At 52.9% G+C, this 20,431-nt stretch overlaps 1 protein-coding gene across 2 annotated transcripts in view; it reads left to right on the top strand.

Annotated features, from left to right (window-relative positions):
• The first annotated feature begins 1,505 nt into the window (after positions 1-1,505).
• The window catches only part of IMPA2 (inositol monophosphatase 2), a 50,564-nt gene continuing 31,638 nt past the window's right edge, over positions 1,506-20,431 (top strand). The window contains exons 1-2 of one of the 2 annotated variants that reach the window (XM_023228536.2): positions 1,506-1,843; positions 20,177-20,310. In XM_023228536.2, the coding sequence (XP_023084304.1) occupies positions 1,748-1,843; positions 20,177-20,310 (230 nt within the window). In that variant the 5' untranslated portion in view covers positions 1,506-1,747. Of the gene's footprint in view, positions 1,844-7,825; positions 7,959-20,176; positions 20,311-20,431 lie in introns of those variants that run through there. The other variant, XM_023228537.2, reaches the window with a different exon arrangement.

The following is a 20,431-nucleotide window of genomic DNA, read 5'->3' as shown; positions in this document are numbered from 1 at the left end:
ACATCATAAATACATAAAAACACTAAAAAGATGGAGGGGAGTGCGCCCTTAGCTGCCCCAAACTGGCATGGTGGGAGGCAGGGCAATTGGTCTCGTTTTCTGAGCCCTAGGATTAGGGCACCGGGTGAGTCCAGAGTCCCTAAAGTTGTACCCATATCTGCGTGTTTGTATTTCCTGTTTGTAATTCCTCCCGTTTGTATTTTTTGTCTCTTATACGGTACGCTTAAAGTTTCTCCACAAGGTGTTTCAACATAAAGTACCCAAGAACCAAAAACGTTTAATTTCATTATTAGGTTAAGTGTGTAAAAAATGCCCCATCAAGGTTCTTGTACAAACTCCCATTGTTCTCCTAGACTCCGAAGTGGCACTCTAGAATAATTTTACGTGGGGTCAGCATCTTTTATAAAAGGGGCAGGCAGAGCAGCTTAGGAAATTAACCTTGGAAACCACGCGGCCGCTCTTTCGGGAAATGCCTCCTATTTATGTTTACATGGGCCAAGGTTGGAAAGGTCATTCCTCACTACAGAGGCTCATCGCAATCACAGTTCCGTCTCCAAATTCGAGTTTTGGGTGTAAAGAGTTTATAAAGCCCAGCCGCTGTCCTCGCAGTGTTTGGGGTTAGCGGAGGAGAGCTTGTTTGTACCCAAACCTCTGGCGCGGGGCGGCCGCCTGCGGGAACACTGCGGCCTTGCGCGCTCGGCGGTCTGAGCTCCTGCGAGGCCTAGAACGACGCCTGGCGCCCAGCGGCCTCCGCGAACAAAAAGCGACCGGTCGGAAGGTGCTGGCCCGGCCGCCCCAGGCGCTCGAGCCCGAAGCCGGCCACAGACCAGGACGGGACGCCTGGCGTCACGGGCAAGGGGATGGACGGGCTGGACGCGCCCCCGGCACCTCCAGGGCTAGGCCGGCACCGCACCGCACCGCACGGGTCCACCCAGACAGTAGCTGCCCCGGACCCCCAACACCGCCGCTCCCAGCCCCTCCCTCCCAGCTCCGCGGCGGCCCAGGCCGCCCTCCGCGGCAGGACAGACCTCAGCACCAGCCGGGGGTGGCGCCTGTCTCAGCGCGCGGCGGTGGGGCGGGGCTTGGACACGGGCCGGGCGCAACTTGAGGGAGACCGGGCTCGAGGCTCAGAGAAGTTGGACTTGGAGCCCACTCCGCGCGCAGCGGGGCGGGGCACGGCGGAGCAGGGTTGGGTCCGCCCCGAGCACGGAGGGTGACGCGGCACCAGGGGGGCGGGGCTGAAGCTGAAGCGCGGAGCGAAGAGGGACGAGGCTTGGCGCTGATGTGTGTTCAGGCTAGCCCAGAGGGGCGGGGCCAGGTGTGGGGCGCAGAGGGGAGCGGGAGGGGCGGTGCAGGACGGGGCGGGGCGAGGCCAGGAGCAGCAGCGGGTGCGGGGCGGGGCCGGGGGGGGGGGGGCGGGGGCGGGCTCTGCGACGGGCGGGGCGGGCAGTGCAGGGCGGGGCCGGGCGCGGGAGCAGGGAGCTGGGCGGGGAGCGGGGCAGGGAGCTGGGCCTGGCTCGGCACGGGGCGGGGCGGAGGGCGGGGAGCGGAAAGCAGGACGCGCGGCTCCCGCGGCCCGCTGGCTGCCCTTCCCGCCAGCGCAGGTGTGGGACGGGCGGCGGACTAGGCGCAGAGCTGCGGGAGCAGGCAGAGGGAGTCTGGAGCCTGGCGGCGGGACGGCGGGATCCGGTGGGAGCCGGAGTCCCGCCGAGGGGGGCTGGAGGTGGAGGGGCCCGGCGAGGCCGCGATGAAGCCGAGCGGCGAGGACCAGGCGGCGCCGGCGGCCGGCCCCTGGGAGGAGTGCTTCCAGGCGGCTGTGCAGCTGGCGCTGCGGGCGGGACAGGTGAGCGCCGCGGCCCGGCTCGGAACTCCGGGCGGAGCAGAAGCGCGTGGGCCTTGGGAGCCGCCCGGAGTGGCGGGGTCCTGGCGCGCAGCCGGCGGGCGCCCGGAGTCCGCACCCGAGGGCGCGGGGAGCGGCGCGGTGAAAGGAGCCTTTGTGCTGGTGTCCTGGACACACCTCCCGCGCCCTTCTCCAGCCCCCGGAGCCCTGGCGGCGAGCCCCTCTGCTTTGGAGTTGAGCGGCTAACGTGACCTTTGCGTTTGAGTGAGTGGTCAGGATGTAGAAATCTCTCAGGGCTAGGGTACAGGGCCGTTGATTTTTAAGGACCTATGAATGGATTCAGCTCGCGGGAGGAAGCCCGGGGCTAAGCCCCAGCCGCGTGGGGATCTGATCTGGCTGGGCTGCCGTTTGATTGTCCTGGCTGCAGCATCCTCAACCCAAACTTACTCTGACCCACACCTTGAAAGTGGCTCCACTCCACGACGGGCACGGACTCAGGAGTTCAGGAGGAACTTGTTACACTGCCCGGAAGGATGAAAACCGGGCCGCAGAGCTACCGAAAACCAGCGAGCAGGGTTTAAAATGGAGTGCAGTTCCTCTCTTCTCTTTTTCATTTTTGTGGTTGTTCCTTCCACTCTCCTCAGTACCTTCAGCAGTGCCTGACACACCGTCAGTACTGGTAGGCAGGCGAGTGTTGGTTCTCCCAGGACTGTAAGATGGCTTACTCCATGTTTGCCTCTTAGGATGTGATTGTGGGCTGGGCGCGGTGGCTCACGCCTGTTATCCCAGCACTTTGTGAGGCCGAGGCGGGTGGATCACCTAAGGTCAGATGTTTGAGACCAGCCTGACCAACATGGTGAAACCTCGTCTCTACTGAAAATACAAAATTAGCTGGTCATAGTGGCGCGCTCCTTAGTCCTAGCTATTTGGGAGGCTGAGGCAGGAGAATCACTTGAACCTGGGAGGTGGAGGTTGCAGTGAGCTGAGATCGCGCCATTGCACACCAGCCTGGGCAACAATAGCGAAACTCCCTCTCAAAAAAAGAAAAAGTGATTGTTTTCGGGGATTTGAGAGACAGGAGGGGTGTTGTTGCCGAGATGGCCCTTTTTTTATGCAAACGAATTTTTTTTTTTTTTTTTGAGGTCTGACAGTCCGAAAATGCTCTACCAGTTTTCCTAGATGGTAAAATCGGACTGTTACCAATCTTAAATTTGATGTGAGTCGTCATGAAATGGATAGTGCTTTACCTTGGTGCAAATCCTCTAATCCTGTTTAAAAATTAATCTGCAATACTAAGTAGACACATTTTTTGTTGAAGGGTGTTCCTTCCCTTTGTGGTTTTAAGGACCCAAGCCTCAGACTGTAAAGAATGAATGAATTTAAAAGTGTTGTGAAACTCCACCCTTTGACCTTTTCCTCCTTTAAGGAGGACCCTAAACCTTCCTGCAAGGCAGATGAAGCTGGTAGCTTCAGTGCAAGCGGTCTTCCTGGAAAGCAGGTCTGCTACGTGCGTGAACACGGGTTCTCTTCCTTCCAGCTTTCCTTCCAGAGCAAGCATCAGCCAGATATTTAGAAACTTTTAGGTTCCTAAAAGTTCTTCCTTGAGGCAGTGAAAAGCCAGCTTAGGATTCAGACATTGCTGTGTAAACCCTGGCGAGCTAGATTAGGAGGTTCTGTGGTTTTCAAATTTAGATCCTTGAAGAAACAGAAGATGTTAAACTTTTATGTTATTATTTAACAAATGTGCATAAGGAGCTTGCAATAGAGCAGAAACAGTTCTAAGGCTCCTGTGACTTTTAACTTAAGAGATACTTTATGTCTTTGCAACTTGCCAACAACAAAAAAAGCTTTTTTAAAATGTGGCAGAGGGTTGAAATAAAGATGCTGCCATTAGGAGTCTGGTCAGGAAACCCGGGCCGCCGGGGCTCCCCTCAGCATTATGCTGATGCTTCCTGCCTCAGGGCAGTGCTGGGGGAATGGCCTGAAGGTCTGCGCTGGGACAAACAAGCCACACAAACTCATGGGAACCTGTGTAAAAAGGGACAGATTGTCTTCTAATGCAATCGGGTGCTGACTGGAGAAAACATATCCTTTAGCCAGATGGCCTGGTTGGGGCGTAAAGGTCGTGAGTGCTGATCCTTTTGGAGTTCTCCTTAGCGAAGAGCATGTTGGCAAAGTCTCAGTGGCCCCAGATACCCACCCTTCACCAGCACCCAGCTTTCTACCGCTCTGTTGTTCGCTGCTCTCAGCTACCCCTGAGATGGAGTCTGGGTTCTAGATGCTGAAAGGTGAGGGAGCCGAGGGAGAGACCTTCCAAGAGATACAGGTGCACTGTCCTTTCTCTCTTAGACACTGGTTCCGCTCAAGGCAGCCCTGGAGAAGCTGCTTCCATTTCCCCTCTGCCCCAATCCTGGCAGGCTTCCCTGTTCCAGGCTCCTGATTCCCTCACCTGCTCCTCCCTGCCTCTGTGCTGCTCTTCCTTCAGCGACCCTGGGGATCATCCCTGCCCTCCTAGTTCCAGCCGCCCACATTGTGACAGAAGCCTCCTCCCTGGCTGTTGGGCTTTTGGGTAGGGAGTGAGCACAGCCCCACCCCAACTGCAGATGACTGTATTCACTGATGTGGATGGTTGTCATCTTTTATGTGATGTGAGCGCAGAAGTATTGTAGACAGCTCTGCCTTTCAAATCCCCCCGTGGGGTTGCACCAGCTTTTGTTGGGCCAGAAACTTAGACAATTTAGGGGGCCTTCTTTAAGAAAATACAAAATTTGCCAGGCGTGGTGGCTCACGCCGGTAACCCTAGCACTTTGGGAGGCCGAGCCGTGTGGATCACCTGAGGTCGGGAGTTTGAGACCAGCCTGGCCAACATGGTGAAACCCGGTCTCTACTAAAATTACAAAAAGCATTCAAGCATGGTGGCACGCACTTGTAATCCCTGCTACTAAGGAGGCTGAGGCAGGAGAATCCCTAGAACCTGGGATGTGGAAGATGCAGTGAGCCTAGATTGTGCCACTGCACTCCAGCCTGGGTGATAAGAGCGAAACTGTGTTTCAAAAAAAAATACAAAATTGCAAATTCAAACTTAGATATAAAAGTTATTTAAGAACCATCACGGCCGGGCGCGGTGGCTCAAGCCTATAATCCCAGCACTTTGAGAGGCCGAGACGGGTGGATCACAAGGTCAGGAGATCGAGACCATCCTGGCTAACACGGTGAAACCCCCGTCTCTACTAAAAAAATACAAAAAACTAGCCGGGTGAAGTGGCGGGTGCCTGTAGTCCCAGCTACTCAGGAGGCTGAGGCAGGAGAATGGCGTAAACCTGGGAGGCGGAGCTTTCAGTGAGTTGAGATCCGGCCACTGCACTCCAGCCTGGGCGACAGAGCGAGACTCCGTCTCAAAAAAAAAAAAACAACAAAAAACCATCACATCTATAAATTTTTAAGATGCTGAGAAATACTGCAAATATCACAAAATATACAAAAACAACAATTCTTTCATCGCTTCTCATATTTCTGTAACACCTTTTGCCCTTTTTCTGGCTTCATACCGTTTTCATCTTTTGAATGACAATGATTTTGTAATATTTTATATGGGGAGAATAGAAAGATAAATTCAGTGTTTCCTGTTGCTTGGCTGATTGAAATTTATTACTGATAATTTAGAAAATTTAGGCTTCAAACTTGTTATTGGTAACAATTGGCCATATAAATTTGTAGGATGCCATCACATTGAAAACCTTCTATGAATTTTTTTATACATTAGTTGTGAGTCTGTTTTTCACAGACTTGCTTCTGCCTCTGTGCAGTTGAAATCTGGTTTATTTCTTTTTTTTTTTTTTTTTTTTTTTTTTTGAGACGGAGTCTTGCTGTCACCCAGGCTGGAGTGCAGTGGCCAGTTCTCAGCTCACTGCAAGCTCCACCTCCCGGGTTTATGCCATTCTCCTGCCTCCGCCTCCCAAGTAGCTGGGACTACAGGCGCCCACCTCGTCGCCCGGCTAGTTTTTTGTATTCTTTAGTAGAGACGGGGTTTCACCGTATTAGCCAGGGTGGTCTCGATCTCCTGACCTCGTGATCCGCCCGTCTCGGCCTCCCAAAGTGCTGGGATTACAGGCTTGAGCCACCGCGCCCGGCCGAAATCTGGTTTATTTCTGTGATCCACACATTCTCAGTGCTGGTGCCTGTGTCCTCTGGTCCTGTATGTTTGTCACCATGCCAGGTCGGTCGGCGTGATGGACAGGGGAGTATGTCTGGAAGTCCTTTGTACACTGGATGGCTCTCGGTAACGTACAGAGAAACGTAACTGCAAACCCTATTGAAGCAAAGTTAGTGCATCTACCCAGCTTACCTTTAGCCCACACTGGCTGTATCCACGCCAGTGCCACCTATGCAAAGTCTGATGGAGGGACAGTTCAAGTGGAAAGGCACAAAGTTAGATCTACAGTCAAAACAGCTGACTTTTGCCCATTAGAAAAGGGGTTTGTGTACGGCTTTGTGAACACTTTGTTGGGGTCCCTTGCAGGCAAGTGGGGGCCTTGACGCTTAAGGGTCATTAGCTTCACCGGAAATTCATCTCTGTTTACTTGTAACAAAATCTCAGGACAAAGCAGAAAAAGAAAAACCCAGCACTGCACCTCAGAACCGCAGACTTCCCCTTCTCTAGTCGGCCTTGCACACCCTTGCAGGTTATGCTTCCCGAGGCCCGGCCTTGCGAAGTGGGCCTGTTGTCCCCATGTCCGGCCAGATCTGGTTGCTCTGGTTGGTGTTTGCAAAACACACATTGCATTTTCTTGCCTTTCTTCTGGCCTATGGAGAATGCAAGCCATTCCGTGTCCCCAGAGCCGGGCTCCTGAGCCCCTTTCTTCACAGACCCCTTCTCAGGTGGCCTTCCCTGTCTTTCCCGTGTCCCACCTGGTCCTGCTCAGCTGGCAGTCCTCACAACTTTATTTATCCTTGCCTGGTGGTGTAGCCTCTACACACGCCTCCTTGGCATGTGAATATTCTTCTGTCTACCTCTGGCTCCTCAGGGCAGAAGGCACATTGGTGGGCTCTGGACCCGTGTCCCCACTTGTCCATCTGGCTTTACCAACACACTGTTGTTTTGATTGTGATTTTCCTTTTTGCTGGTTGTTCACACCGGGAATTTCATGAGTGATGTAACACTGAAAGCACATGATGAAGGACAGCAGCACCTGGCCCGTGCTCCCCACCCCTTGTCCTGTGTCCAGAGTCCCTGTTTTCAATTTTCTGAGAGTTACACCCATTTCTAAGTAATACGCTTCTGTCATGCTTTCTTGAGTTGTTCATTGTTGACAGAATTATTCAGTGTTGCGCCGTGCAGCTGCCCTGGCCGTGTGGTTCCATGGGTGTCCATGTTCGGACGGCCATGCAAATGTGACTCATGGTTCAGCCCGGCAGTGTATTCCTTTCTTTCTAATGCAACTTGTATTTTCCTTAAAGTTAAAGAAAATTTTGTTTTGCTTTGCATTTGTCTAGTTTTCTGTGTACCTATTGTGAGCCATCCATCTTCCCAGCAGAACTTCTGACGATCTCCTTGATGTGGTCACACTCCTTGGGTCGCTGCTGTGGAGCAGTGCTTCTCCAGCTTTGGCTGTGTTGGAAGCCCAAGAGGGCTCATTAAGACAAATGGGGTCCCACCGCAGGGTTTCTCATTCACTAGGTCTGGAGTGGGCACCAGAATGTACATTTCTTTTTTTTTTTTTTTTTTTTTTTTGAGGTGGAGTCTCGCTCTGTCACCCAGGCTGGAGTGCAGTGGCCGGATCTCAGCTCACTACAAGCTCCACCTCCCGGGTTTACGCCATTCTCTTGCCCCAGCCTGTGTAGCTGGGACTACAGGCGCCGGCCACCTCGCCCAGCTAGTTTTTTTTTTTTTTTTTTGTATTTTTTTTTTAGTAGAGACGGGGTTTCACCATGTTAGCCAAGATGGTCTTGATCTCCTGACCTCGTGATCCGCCCATCTCGGCCTCCCAAAGTGCTGGGATGACAGGCTTGAGCCACTGCGCCTGGCCCAGAATGCGCATTTCTAACATTCCCAGCTGACATTGATGCTGCCAGTCTGGAGTGGCACTATGGGAAGTTCCGCTGCATGGTATTTTATTATGTGAGTACATCACTATTCCTTCAACTGTTTTATTCGTTTGTTATTTATTTTTGTTTATTTATTTTTTGAGATGACATCTAGCTCTCTTGCTCAGGCTGGTGTGCAGTGGCATGATCTTGGCTCACCAAAAACCTCTGCCTCCCGGGTTCAACCGATTCTCCTGCCGTAGCCTCCTGAATAGCTGGGTCTGCAGGCATGCACCACCACACCTGGCTCTTTTTTGTATTTTTGGTAGAGACGGGGTTTCACCATATTGGCCAGGCTAATCTAGAACTCCTGACCTCAAATGATCCACCTGCCTTGGCCTCCCAAAGTGCTGGGATTACAGGCACGAGCCACTGCGCCCGGCCTCATTCAACTCTTGAGCAAACTGGATAATGTCCAGTTTGGAGTTAATACGGATAATGTTGCTGTGAACTTTCTTGCACATGTCTTTTGACTATGTGTGTATGCATTTCTGTTGGGGATTTATTAATAGTAGGAGTAGAATTGCTGTGTCACTGGGAATGTAAATTCTGCCAAGTAGTTCTTTAAAGAGGATGTACCAAGTTACGCTCCACCCAGCAGTGTGTGAGCGTTCCCATTTCCCCATGTCTTCCACAGCATGTGGTATGATCTTTTATATTGTAGCCATTCTGATGGGCTTGAGGTGATATTTTATTGTGATTTTAATTTGCATTTCTTAGATAATTAATGAACTTAAATGCACATGTTTATTGGCTTTTTTTTTTTTGAGACAGAGTGTCACTGTGTCACCTAGGCTGTAGTGCAGTGGCACGATGTTAGCTCACTGCAGCCTCTGCCTCCTGGGCTCGAGCAATTCCCCTGCCTCAGCCTCCCGAGTAGCTGGGGTTACAGGCATGCGCCACCATGCCCGGCTAACTTCTGTATTTTTAGTCGAGATGGGGTTTCACCTTGTTGGCCAGGCTGGTCTCGAACTCCTGACCTCAGGTGATCACCTGCCTTGGCCTCCCAAAGTGCTGGGATTACAGACGTGAGCCACTGTGCACAGCCATTTACTGGCTTGTTTGATATTATTTGCTTTTAAAATGATGGTAATAAAGCAATGATTATAAATTTATTCATCCAACAAAGAATCATTGAACAACTCAGGAAAGGTCTTTAGCCTTTTTACTCTTTTTTTTTTATTTTTTTATTTTTTTGAGACGGAGTCTTGCTCTGTCGCCCGAGCTGGACTGCAGTGGCCGGATCTCAGCTCACTGCAAGCTCCGCCTCCCGGGTTCCCGCCATTCTCCTGCCTCAGCCTCCCGAGTAGCTGGGACTACAGGCGCCGCCACCTCGCCCGGCTAGTTTTTTGTATTTTTTAGTAGAGACGGGGTTTCACCGTGTTAGCCAGGATGGTCTCAATCTCCTGACCTCGTGATCCGCCCGTCTCGGCCTCCCAAAGTGCTGGGATTACAGGCTTGAGCCACTGCGCCCGGCCATAGCCTTTTTACTCTTGAGTGTGAGGGGAGGTTTGGGGCAGAGTCTTGCGTGGGGCTTTTTAGGACCATATATAGGGGACCACCCTGGCTGCTGCATGAGGTCTTGTGAGGGACACTAGGGGGACCAGAGTCAGGTATCTGATAGGAAGCCACGTGAGAAATGAGTGTGGATTTGACTGGGGTGCAGCGAAGAAGGTGGTGAAAAAGATTTGCTTTGAAGGCTTAGGTGAGTGGATTTGCCTCTGGGTTGGATGTAGGGTGTGAGAGGAAGAGAGAGCCAAGGATGACTTCAAGGGTTTAGGCCTGAAAAGCTGTTTGAATGGATTTGCCACTTCCCGAGATGGCAAAACTGCAGGAGGAACAGGTTTGGAGCTGAGAGTCGAGTGTTCTCTTCTGCGTGGGTTAAGCTCGAATTGCCAGTAGGTTTCTTATTTTAGTTTTTTGAGACAGTCTCACTTTGTTTCCCTGGCTGGAGTGTAGTGGTGCAATCACAGCTTCCACCTCCTGGGCTCCAGTGATTCTCCCACGTCAGCCTCCTGAGTAGCTGGGACTACAGGAAGGCATCGCCATGCCTGGATAATATGTATTTTTAAGTTTTTTGTAGAGACAGGGTTTCACTAAGTGGAGATGTTGGATTTGCACCCAAGCTGATGGCAGAGATGCAGTGCGGAAGTCATGTTCCTGGAGATGGTATTTAGGGCCATGTCCCGGACAGGAGGAGAACCGGCTTGGCCACTGATGGGCTTTGCCATTGGGTGAGCCCGGGTCCGACTCCCGTTTTCCTCCTTGGGAGCCTCACGAATGCCAGTTTGTGGAGGTCATTTCTGAAGTGGTTCATTTCTCCAGAAAAAACTTCCCTGCTCTTCCTGCCTGGGCTGAGCGCACCCGTCACTGGAGGAAGAGGAGGCAGGCGGTGGAGCGGAGGTGCTGGTGATGGCCTCCAGCCACTACCTCCCCTGGTCCACGCCTACAGCATTTGCTTAGCTCTGCAGGGTGGGGTCAGCCTACGTGAGAAATTCGAAAACTCTCCAACGTTTCAAACATCAGCAGAGACAGAATTCCTGTGACAGCAGCTGGCACGCACAGAGTGGCAGCTGCCCCTTTGGTGGGGCGTGGGCCAGCACATGCTCTCCAAGGGTCCAAGGCCCACTGCTCCTCACCCTGTCTGAGAGGTCCCTGTCATTTCCTACCTGTTTTGCTAACAAAAGCTGTCTGAGAAGAAGGGGGAGGGCAGAAGGCACTGCCCCTGCCGCTGGGCAGCCTCATCCCAGCCCTTGGCACTCCACGGTGCCAGGGAGGTCCCACCTGTGCCCCCTTAAGGAGAGGCTGATAGAGGGCTCCTCTCCACGGGGAGAGTGAGTCCTGGACTCTGTGGCCCTGAGCTAGTCACTTGCTCACCCAAATGAAGTACTGCCTTTGGGAGATGACTGTCTTTGGAGTGTGGGGCAGGAGGGTGGATGCAATCACTCAGCCAGAGCATGGAGAGGCTGCTAGTGAGATACAGGCCCCACCCTCCCCAAGCTTCAGGGGTGAAGGAAGGCAGGAGCTCAGGCATGGGGAGTTGAGACATGGAGGAGAAGGGAGTTCGGGAGTTCAGGAGTCCAGCCCCCTCCCTCTCTGCCTGCCTTCTCCTGGGCCCAGTGGGGACTGGAGCCTGGAGCCTGGTTTGCATCTTCTCTTTTCTGTGGGAGGTGAGGGAAGGCCCTGGTCTCTAGGCTGAGCCAGTCTCAGGATCCTGTGTCTGCTGTCCCAGCTCTGCCCCAGCCTGCTATGAACATGGCAGGAGGCCTTCTGCAGACTGGCGCCCTGCCCCTGGGCTCACCTCTCATGTGAGAGATGGAAGAGGTGCGACCTGGCCAGGCGCTGGTCACTGCAGTGTGCAGGGGGACTGGGAGGCCATCCCAGTGCCTGGGATGTGGACACCTTCCTGGAAGAAGTCCCAGCTGAGTGTGTCTTTAGAAAGAAAAGCAGGAGTCAGCTAGGAAAGTTAGGCGATGGACTTGGGGAGGGGAGAGGGAAGACGACGGGTCGGGGCCAATAGAGAAGATGAAGAGCAGAAAGGGCGAAACTCAACACAGCACTGAGGACCTGCAAGCAAAGCGCCTCCGCTGACGTTTGAGGTGGGAGAGAGGAGGTCAGGACTTGGGGGCCCTGTGAGGAGGGCAGAGCTGCAGGTGGGTCTCCTGCTCGAACTGATGGGGTGGGGCCCTTGCTGTCTGTGAGTTGGGGTGGACTTGATGATGAGTCGTACATTGAGGGAGACGTAGGAATAAAGGACTTCTGGGTTTCTGGCTCATGCAGCTGGCTGGCTCTCATTGCTTTTGAGAGAAATGTGAGCTGGAGAGGGATTAGGAAGTAATCGTGATGGCTACAGCCGTGGGGTCGGCTCTGTTTAGCGATGGTGGACTTGGACTGTGGTGCCGGGATCCCCTTTCCTGTACCTTACAGCTGCGGGGCCTTGGACAACTTTCTCCATTTCTTTGTGCCTCTGTTTCCTCATCTTAACATGAGGAGAATAATTTTTGCTGCCCTCACAGTTACGGTGTGGAGTCAATGTACATGTGAACTGCTCAGAACAGCACAGGGCAGAGGAAGCATTCTGTCAGTGTGAGCTCAGGCCAAGGAGTTGGGCAGGGCGTGAGGTGGAGCCCATCTCCAGGACGCTCAGCTGCTGAAGGCAGGTCCGAGGGCTTGCAAACACCCTCTTTCAAGGAATGGTGGGAGGGGGACGAGCCGCAGAATGGTGGGGAGATAGGGGGAAAGCCACTGGAGGAGGCAGGGGCCACAGGCCATGGGCCCTGCAACTCAGGGAATGCAGCTGGCATGTGGGTGGCCGGTGGCTGCTGGTATTGGTATGGAAGGTGCCAGTGCCTTGTCAGGGCGGAGGGCGACTAGATATCAAGGTGAGGAGAAATATAGCCACAAGACTAAAGGAGGCGTTGAGGATTCGAGAACCTGAGGTGGGCTGGCCTGGGAGCCATGTCTGCTTGGACCGGCTCCTCCTCTTCCTCCCAGGGTTGAGGTTGTGCAGAGATTTGTGATGCGTCAACAACTGAACTGCTGACCACATGTACCACATGACACCACGTGCGAGGCATGTTATTACCTGGGTGCCTGAAGAACTGGTAGTTTTATTGATTGTCACATGAATCAGGTTATTCAGAGAAACAGGACTGGCAGGAGGTGGGTGGGTCCAGTCTGCAGGGTGGGCCGGCAGCTGGAGACGCGGGGAGACGGCTCATGTTCCAGTTCCAAGGCCATAGGGCTTCATTCTGTTTGGGCCCTCAGCTGATTGGATAAGGCCTGTGCACAGGAAGGAGGGGGATCTACTTTCCTGATTAAGATGCCGATGCCCTTGCAGAAACACCCAGAACAATTTTTTTTTTTTTTTGAGATGGAGTCTTGCTCTGTCTCCCAGGATGGAGTGCAGTGGTGTAATCTTGGCTCACTGCAACCTCCACTTCCTGGGCTCAAGCGATTCTCCTACCTCAGCCTCCTGATAGCTGGGATTACAGGCGTGCGCCAGCACACCCAGCTAAAAATGTTTGTATTTTTAGTAGAGACGGGGTTTCCCCATGTTGCCCAGGCTGGCCTTGAACTCCTGACCTCAGGTGATCTGCCTCCTCGGCCTTCCAGTGCTGGGATTACAGGCATGAGCTACCACGCCCAGCTCAGAACAGTGTTTCACCAAATATCTGCGCTCCCCATAGCTCAGTCAAGTTGACACATAAAATTAACCATCACAACACATTCACTGGTGTTGCAGTAAATCTGGAAGCGTAAACGTGGGGCGTGTTGTCAGGCACACACCTCCAGTGGCCACATCTTCCTGACCTGACAGAGGGAAAGACACGTTGTCTATTGAAACCGCACTCTGGCAAGGCTCCAGCGTGCTGCCCTGTGGGTGACGTACAGGGCCTGGGTTCCAGAGCACATGCCAGCTGCCCTGCAGTGGCAGGCATAAAGGTCAGATGGGGACAGGAGCACAAGACCAAGATGGGGTGAGACAGGAAAGATTTGGACACCTCCATGAATATGTGGTCTAGGATATCTCTGAAGCTGGAGTTGATGGTGACCTTTCCTTTTAGATTTGAAATTCAGGCTTCAGTGGCTTCAGGCCCATATTTTATATGTTATACGTGAACGGAATGCTACTGGAAGGAGAGACCCGAGCCACGGGGGTCTGTGAGGTGCATGCTTAGTTAGCGAGTAGCTGAAAAACATTAATTAAAAACCAGGATACCTAACTTATTGCTGGTGGAGAGTATTTAACATCTTTCTAAGACTGAGGGAAAACAGCCGTGGTAAAGGGGTTCATCAGGAACTTACCTGGCAACCCCACATTCTCCCCCGCCCTGTGGATGTGATCCTGGCCAAAGGGCAGGGCGGCTTGAGTCTCACTGATTTTAGAAATACAGTACTTTTCATCACCTTTTCTGTTAGCATAGGACAGTTTGTGAATTAAACTTTTTTTTTTTTGAGACGGAGTCTCGCTCTGTCGCCCAGGCTGGAGTGCAGTGGCCGGATCTCAGCTCACTGCAAGCTCCGCCTCCTGGGTTCACGCTATTCTCCTGCCTCAGCCTCCGGAGTAGCTGGGACTACAGGCGCCCACCACCTCGCCCGGCTAGTTTTTTTGTATTTTTTAGTAGAGACGGGGTTTCACCGTGTTAGCCAGGATGGTCTCGATCTCCTGACCTCGTGATCCGCCCGTCTCGGCCTCCCAAAGTGCTGGGATTACAGGCTTGAGCCACCGCGCCCGGCTAAACTTTTCTTAACCTAGTATTTTAGCATCCCATTTGCAACTTGTACATTGTATGTACGGTAGGTTCTTATTTTTTGTAAAAATACAAAAATTAGCTTAGAAAGTCATTAGATTTTCTCAGATACATGTTCTCACAACTGATACTGGTGAGTTTCTGTGTGTAAATAAATCAGTTTGTGTACCAAGACCTTTTCATACAATACCTCATGTGATTCTTAAAACAACCCAATGTGTTAGATACACTGTTATTACAGAAGAGGAAACAAAGGCCATGAGAACCCATATAGAGTTTGAATTCAGAGCTATCTGATTGTAGAGTGTACTTTATCCCTCTCTACTCCCACTGATGTGATGAAACTGCTGAAAACAAGAATTACATCCTAGAAGGGAATTTTTCATATACGTCTTCTTCATGAAGAGCTACAGGACAGGATTTCTGAGTTTTTTTAAGTTAGCTTAGTGTCATTGTCTGTTGGTGACTGAAGGAAGCTACTTCGCGCAGCCCCCATGCGTGCAAGGCCCCTGAGTACATCTGATAGAACCCTTTCTGGTGCATATGGGTGCCTGTCACTGGCATCAGCTCCCTGCCCGGGGTGAGGGTAGTTCCTAGAGCTACTGGGATGAAATGCGGAGCTCCCAACCTGGAGGAGTGCACGGTCCAGTGGAGGGGACAGGGCAGTGACCAAGTACAGTGGGCTGTGCAGTAGCTGACCCAGGAAGAGGGGCCTCAGCCAGGGCAGTGGGTGGACGGGCAGCCTCCTGGAGGAGCTGTGCTGGAGTAGATGGAGGCTGAGGGCACAGACAGGCAGGAGGTGGCCAGGCATGTCATTGCAGGCACAAGGGAGACATCGTGTCCAAAAACATGGAGGTGCAGGAGGGAGGACACCTGAGGGGGCTTGAGCCTGGCATGGGGTGTGCCACCCTGGCTGGGTGTGAAGGGCCTTGCACACCTGACGCAAGACAGCCACCCAATTGTGAGGCCAGGTCTAGTGGGAGTGGCTGGCCACAGGGTCACCTGCCCTGCTGCTAGGAGGCACAGGCAGGTTCGAGCCTCATGGCCTTCCCTGTAATACACTCACAAAGAAAGTCATCAGAGAAACCGCAATAATAAATATGAATAAAAACAGAAAACAGTTAATATCTTAAAAGATTATGAAGGCTGGGTGTAGTGGCTCACGTCTTAATCCCAGCACTTTGGGAGGCCGAGGCGGGAGGATCACTTGAGTCAGGAGTTTGAGACCAGCCTTGGCAACATAGCGAGACCTCACCTCTACAAAATAAAAATAAAAATGATCCGGGCGTGGTGGCGCATGCTTGTAGTTGCAGCTACTGGGGAGGCTGAGGCGGGAGGATTGCTTGAGTTCAGGAGGTCAAGACTACAGTGAGCCAAGATTGCGCTACTGCACTCTAGCTGGGGCAACAGAGAGAGACCCTGTCCCAAGAGAAAAATAACAGAGCATAACACAACACAGCATCCGGCCTCTGAATCCCCTCTTCCCTCTGTAACCCATGACTCGGTCCTGTTTTCCTGGCAGACACACCCAGATTGCAGCAGACTTCTCCAAGCTGCCCCGAGGGCCCTCAGCACCCGCCTCCTCCACACACGCAGCTGTGTATGTTTTGAATGTGGAAAACTGAGTGCATAGATACCAGTGAGCTTAGATAAGGTGACACAAGAGTACATATTAAAAAGTCCTCTAGTATTTAGTTCACTGTGAGCTCAGTGTGCAGCAGCCAAGGACTCTGCATTCACTTAGCAGGTGTTCCTGGAGACCCCCATGAGGCAGCCCCCACACAGCGTGCGCCATGGCCTGTGGGAGGTGGACAGAGACAGAGGGGCAGGGTCCCTTACCCAGGCTGGTTGAGCAGACACATGGGGTGCTAAGTGCTGTGGCTGCCAGTTGGTGGCCTGTGTGAGTGCTGTAGTCACAGTCGGGTGAGTGGCCCTCTCTGCCCGCAGAAGCTGGAGACTCCTCATGTGGAAGGTGATGTTTGAACTGAGTCATAAAGGAGGAGGACAGTGGGCTGGCTGAGGCCGGCAGTGCCGGTTCCATCAGGAGACTCCAGGGTTAAAGATTCCATGTGGCAGGGCCGTGGCCCTCTCAGAGCTCAGAGGGGAGGAGAGGGGAGCTGAGAAAGGAGTCGGGAAAGGCCCACAGCTGCGGGGCTGATAGTTTGGTTTCTTCACCGAGGCCAGTAACAGGAGCAGGGGAAGTCTAGTTAGTAAGAGGTATGGGGTGGGGCGGTCTGCCCCAAGAAGTCACCCAGGGACCCAGCTTTGTCCTCCCTTGTTGCTCTGAGGTGTTCTCTTCCTGCACGGGCAGCACCACAACTACTTGGTAGCCTGTGGCCAGGGGGAATGGGACACGAGGAAGTGCAAGGCAGTGTCCTTTTGAGGATGTGACTCGGAAGTTGCAGGTCTTGCTTCCAGTCCCATCCTCTGGGCAGAACGTGGTGCTGAGGCCACACATATCTGCACGGGAGGCATGGCATGCAGATTGCGAGGCGGCTCTGTGCTTGCTCCAACTTGGGGGTTCTGTTCCAAAAGGAAGAAGGGGAGACTGGACGTTTGGGGTCAAATGGTGTCTGCTGCAAGGGCAAATCTGGAAGCTATTGTATGCTTTATCCGCATAGTGACAGGGCGCCACCAAGTGCTCTGCTGCGGAGACGCATGGTCACCGTGAGTGCTTCAGGAAGTGCGCCTGGCTGTGCCGGGAGAGTGGGTCTGGGTGCAGGAAGCAGATCTGGTCTAGCCGCAGGACGTGGGACTGGTGGATGAAGGCACTGGATCTTCTCAACAGGGCAACTAGAAAACCAGCCAGACAGAAGGACCTGGGTGGGCAGCACTCACATAGACACTAGTGTTCCAGTTTGGAAAAATGTTGCAGTCTATTAAAGCAGCCCAATGTGTGTTTTATTCATTCTTTCAAAGAACTCTGTGTACCTGCTGTGTGTGTATCTGCGGAATGCCAGGGAGCATTCCTGATGCTCGGGGTACAGAAGGGAAGCAGAAAGAACTCTGCCCTGGCGCGCTCCTGCCTGGGAGAGACAGTCAACAACCAAACCAACAGGAAGGACGGTTTCAGATGGGTTAGGGTTTCAGATGGGATAGGATAAGTTGTAGAAGGATCAGAAAACAGGAAGTCCCTGGGGCAGAAACAGATTTGGTTAGGATCGGTGAGAAAGCCCCAGAGCGCAGCAGGAGAGCAACTTGGGGCTGACCTGTCAGGTGAGCTGTGAAGGGCTGGCCCTGGGGTTTGGAGTTTCCCAAGGGCCCTGGAGTTTGGGGTGTATTCTGTGAGCAGCGGGAAGCCATTGGATCATTTTCTGCAGTAAAGTGATGAGATGTAATTGGTGTCTGAAAATTCCCCTTCCAGCTGCTGCATAGAGGCAGCAAGGGTGGACGGTGGGAATACCACCCACGCTTGCAGGTAGCTTTGCGGCTGCTCCCCATGTGGGGATGCCACAAGTATGAAGTCAAGCCACTGTCTTCTCAGGTGGTGGTCCGGGGTGGGGAGGTCCTGGACTCACTGGGGATGCTGGTTCAAAACCCACCCTCACCTGCCTACCCCACCTGCGGAGATGGAACATTCTGGTCTCCTAGTGGCCGTCTTCATGTGGGAGTTTGAGAACCTGCTCTAGCTGCATGCTACTCAATTGAGCACCCCTGCATCAGGGTCACCATAGAGCTTGCCAGAAAAGCAGCTCTCAGACCCCAATCAGATCTGTGCAGCACAGTCTGCCCTTCCTCGAGATCCCAGAGGCACTGCTGCCATATCTTCTCTGGGGCTGTGTCCCCTGTTAGGGCGCCTTTCTCACCCCAGCTCTATGTACACACTCCCCACAACCCCACACCACACCAACACACACACACAGCCAGAAATCCATACACCCCCAGAGATAACACACAGAGACACACACACCCTGCATCTTCCCACACCACACTGATACATACACACCAGAGATGTAGAGACACACCCTGCATCCTCTCACACTACAGCAACACACACACCCCCAGAGATACACACGGAGACACACACACCCTGACTCCCCCCACACCACATGAACACACACAGGTACACAACAGAGACACACACATGCCCAGAATCACCGTGGCCACACGTGAGACAAACTTTGTGTCGAAGGCCTGTCTGGCCAGCTCGGGGTTGAGGGTCCTGGGCCGTGGGCAGGTGCTACGGGAGCCACTGTGAGCAGTGTGAGGTTCACAGACAAGGCCTGTGGAGCTTGATTTGTTGAGAGTGCTGTGTGCAAATTGGTGGTTTGAGAAAACTGACCTGGCGGCGATGAGCAGGAACCGGCAAACCCTGGCCAGAGGCAGGGCCTGGGTGGTGGGAGCTGGAGGGTGTCACAGGAATATGAAGTCCTGGGGTATTAGGCTACCCAGTGGACATGACTGTGTGGACACTGTATGCTTTTCTTTTGGTATGACCTATCACATTCTGAATTTTCTATATCTGTTATTTTTGCCACCAAGATTAAAACAAAAACTGCCTCGGCTCAGTATGGGATGGGCCAGCTCTGGGATGCAGGCAGTGAGAAGAGCAGGCGGCCCCGTGTGGCCCGGCGGGGAGGAGCATGTGGGAGGCTGAGTTTCGGGGACTCCTGCCTGTTCTGTAGAATTCCCCATGTGCTGCTTCTGGCAGCAGAGGGCCTGGCATTAGCAGGTTCTTGGTGTGTGCTTATCAGAAGCCGTGATGGATGTCACGTCTGGGTACCTGGCCAATGGATGGTCTTTTGAGAGAAATACAGGATTTGCGGATGTAGCTGCTTTTGGAAGAAGGCTCTCTAAGTTTGTTTTTAGGTGCCCTGACTTTGTCATCATGATGAGGAAGACACCAAGTTGTTAAGACAGACAGAAATGGGCAAGAGCTGGGCGCCGTGGCTTGCGCCTGTCATCCCAGCACGCTTGGAGGCAGAGGTGGGAGGATCTCGAGCCCAGGAGTTTGAGACCTTCCTGGCTAACATAGCAAGACCCCGTCTCTTAAAAAAATAAAAAGTTAGCTGGGTGCAGTACCATATGCCTGTAGTCCTAGCTACTGGGGAGGCTGAGATGGGAGGATCACTTGAGCCCTGGGGTTTGAGGTTGCTGTAAGCTGTGATTGTGGCACCACACTTCGGCCTGGGTGACAGAGAGAGACCTGGTCTCTAAAATAAAACACACAAAAAGGAGAAGAAAGGCCTGGACTGACCAGAACGGGTCCCTCTGGAGTTGTCCAGGGACTGATTAGCTACTCTGTATCCCTTCCTGTGGGTTTTCCTGGGGTTCTTGGGGCCATCCCAGTCCTCGCGCCCGTGTTTAGCTGTGGTGGGTTTAGGCCAGTGTGTTGGCAGCTTGCACAGCTGTGAAGCCTGTGTTGAAGCTCAGCCCCGTGCATCCTTGCGTGAACTCTGAGACAGCTGATGCTGCTCCAGCCGCGAGCCGCAGTGAGAGCTGGCCATGGTTCCTGAAACAGTTTAGCTCTCCCGGGTCTCTTGGTGGGAACATTCACAATCGGATTCGAGGGCATGTCCCATCTCATGGGATAAAGTGAATTAGGGAAAATAAGCTTTTACTTTACACTGAAATCTCCTAAATTTGAATTCATGGGATTATACGGGGCACAGGTGTGTAACGCGATCTTGTTTTGGGCAGTTCTTACAGAGGAAGTTTCATGCTCTTTTCAAAACCCCTGTGTTTTTCTTTTACTCAGAGAGAAACTGTTTCACAGGTAGGACAAAATCATTTCAAATCATTTCAAGTAATGGAGAAATAATTATTCTTCTAAAGAATAATGGTGGAGTCATTAAGGCTCACTGGAAGCCCAGAGAGCCTAGGCTGTGATCCTAGCTCTGAGGTCAGTGATGGAAGAAGTCAGTGACCCACAGAGCCACACCCGCTGCCCCCTCCCCATCGCAGGTGAATGCAGAGGGGACTCAAAGGAGTGGAGAAGTCCTTTGCCTGGGAGGAGGATGTTTGCATGTTTAACCCAAATCCTGTACTTTTATTTCAGATCATCAGAAAAGCCCTGACTGAGGAAAAACGTGTCTCAACAAAAACATCAGCCGCAGATCTTGTGACAGAAACGGATCACCTTGTGGAAGATTTAATTATTTCTGAGTTGCGGGAAAGGTTTCCTTCACACAGGTAGGTGTACACCTCTGGGAACACCCCCAGTAGCCCTGGCCACACTCACAGAGAACGCAGGGTCTGCCGGCGTCGGGGGCTCTGCCATGTGTTAGAGAACGCAGGGTCCGCCGGGGTCGGG

The sequence above is a fragment of the Piliocolobus tephrosceles genome, chromosome 18, assembly GCF_002776525.5.
Source record: "Piliocolobus tephrosceles isolate RC106 chromosome 18, ASM277652v3, whole genome shotgun sequence".
Taxonomy (NCBI): domain Eukaryota; kingdom Metazoa; phylum Chordata; class Mammalia; order Primates; family Cercopithecidae; genus Piliocolobus; species Piliocolobus tephrosceles.
The sequence above is the reverse complement of the archived record's forward strand: the minus strand, read 5'-3'. Positions and strand labels throughout refer to the sequence as shown.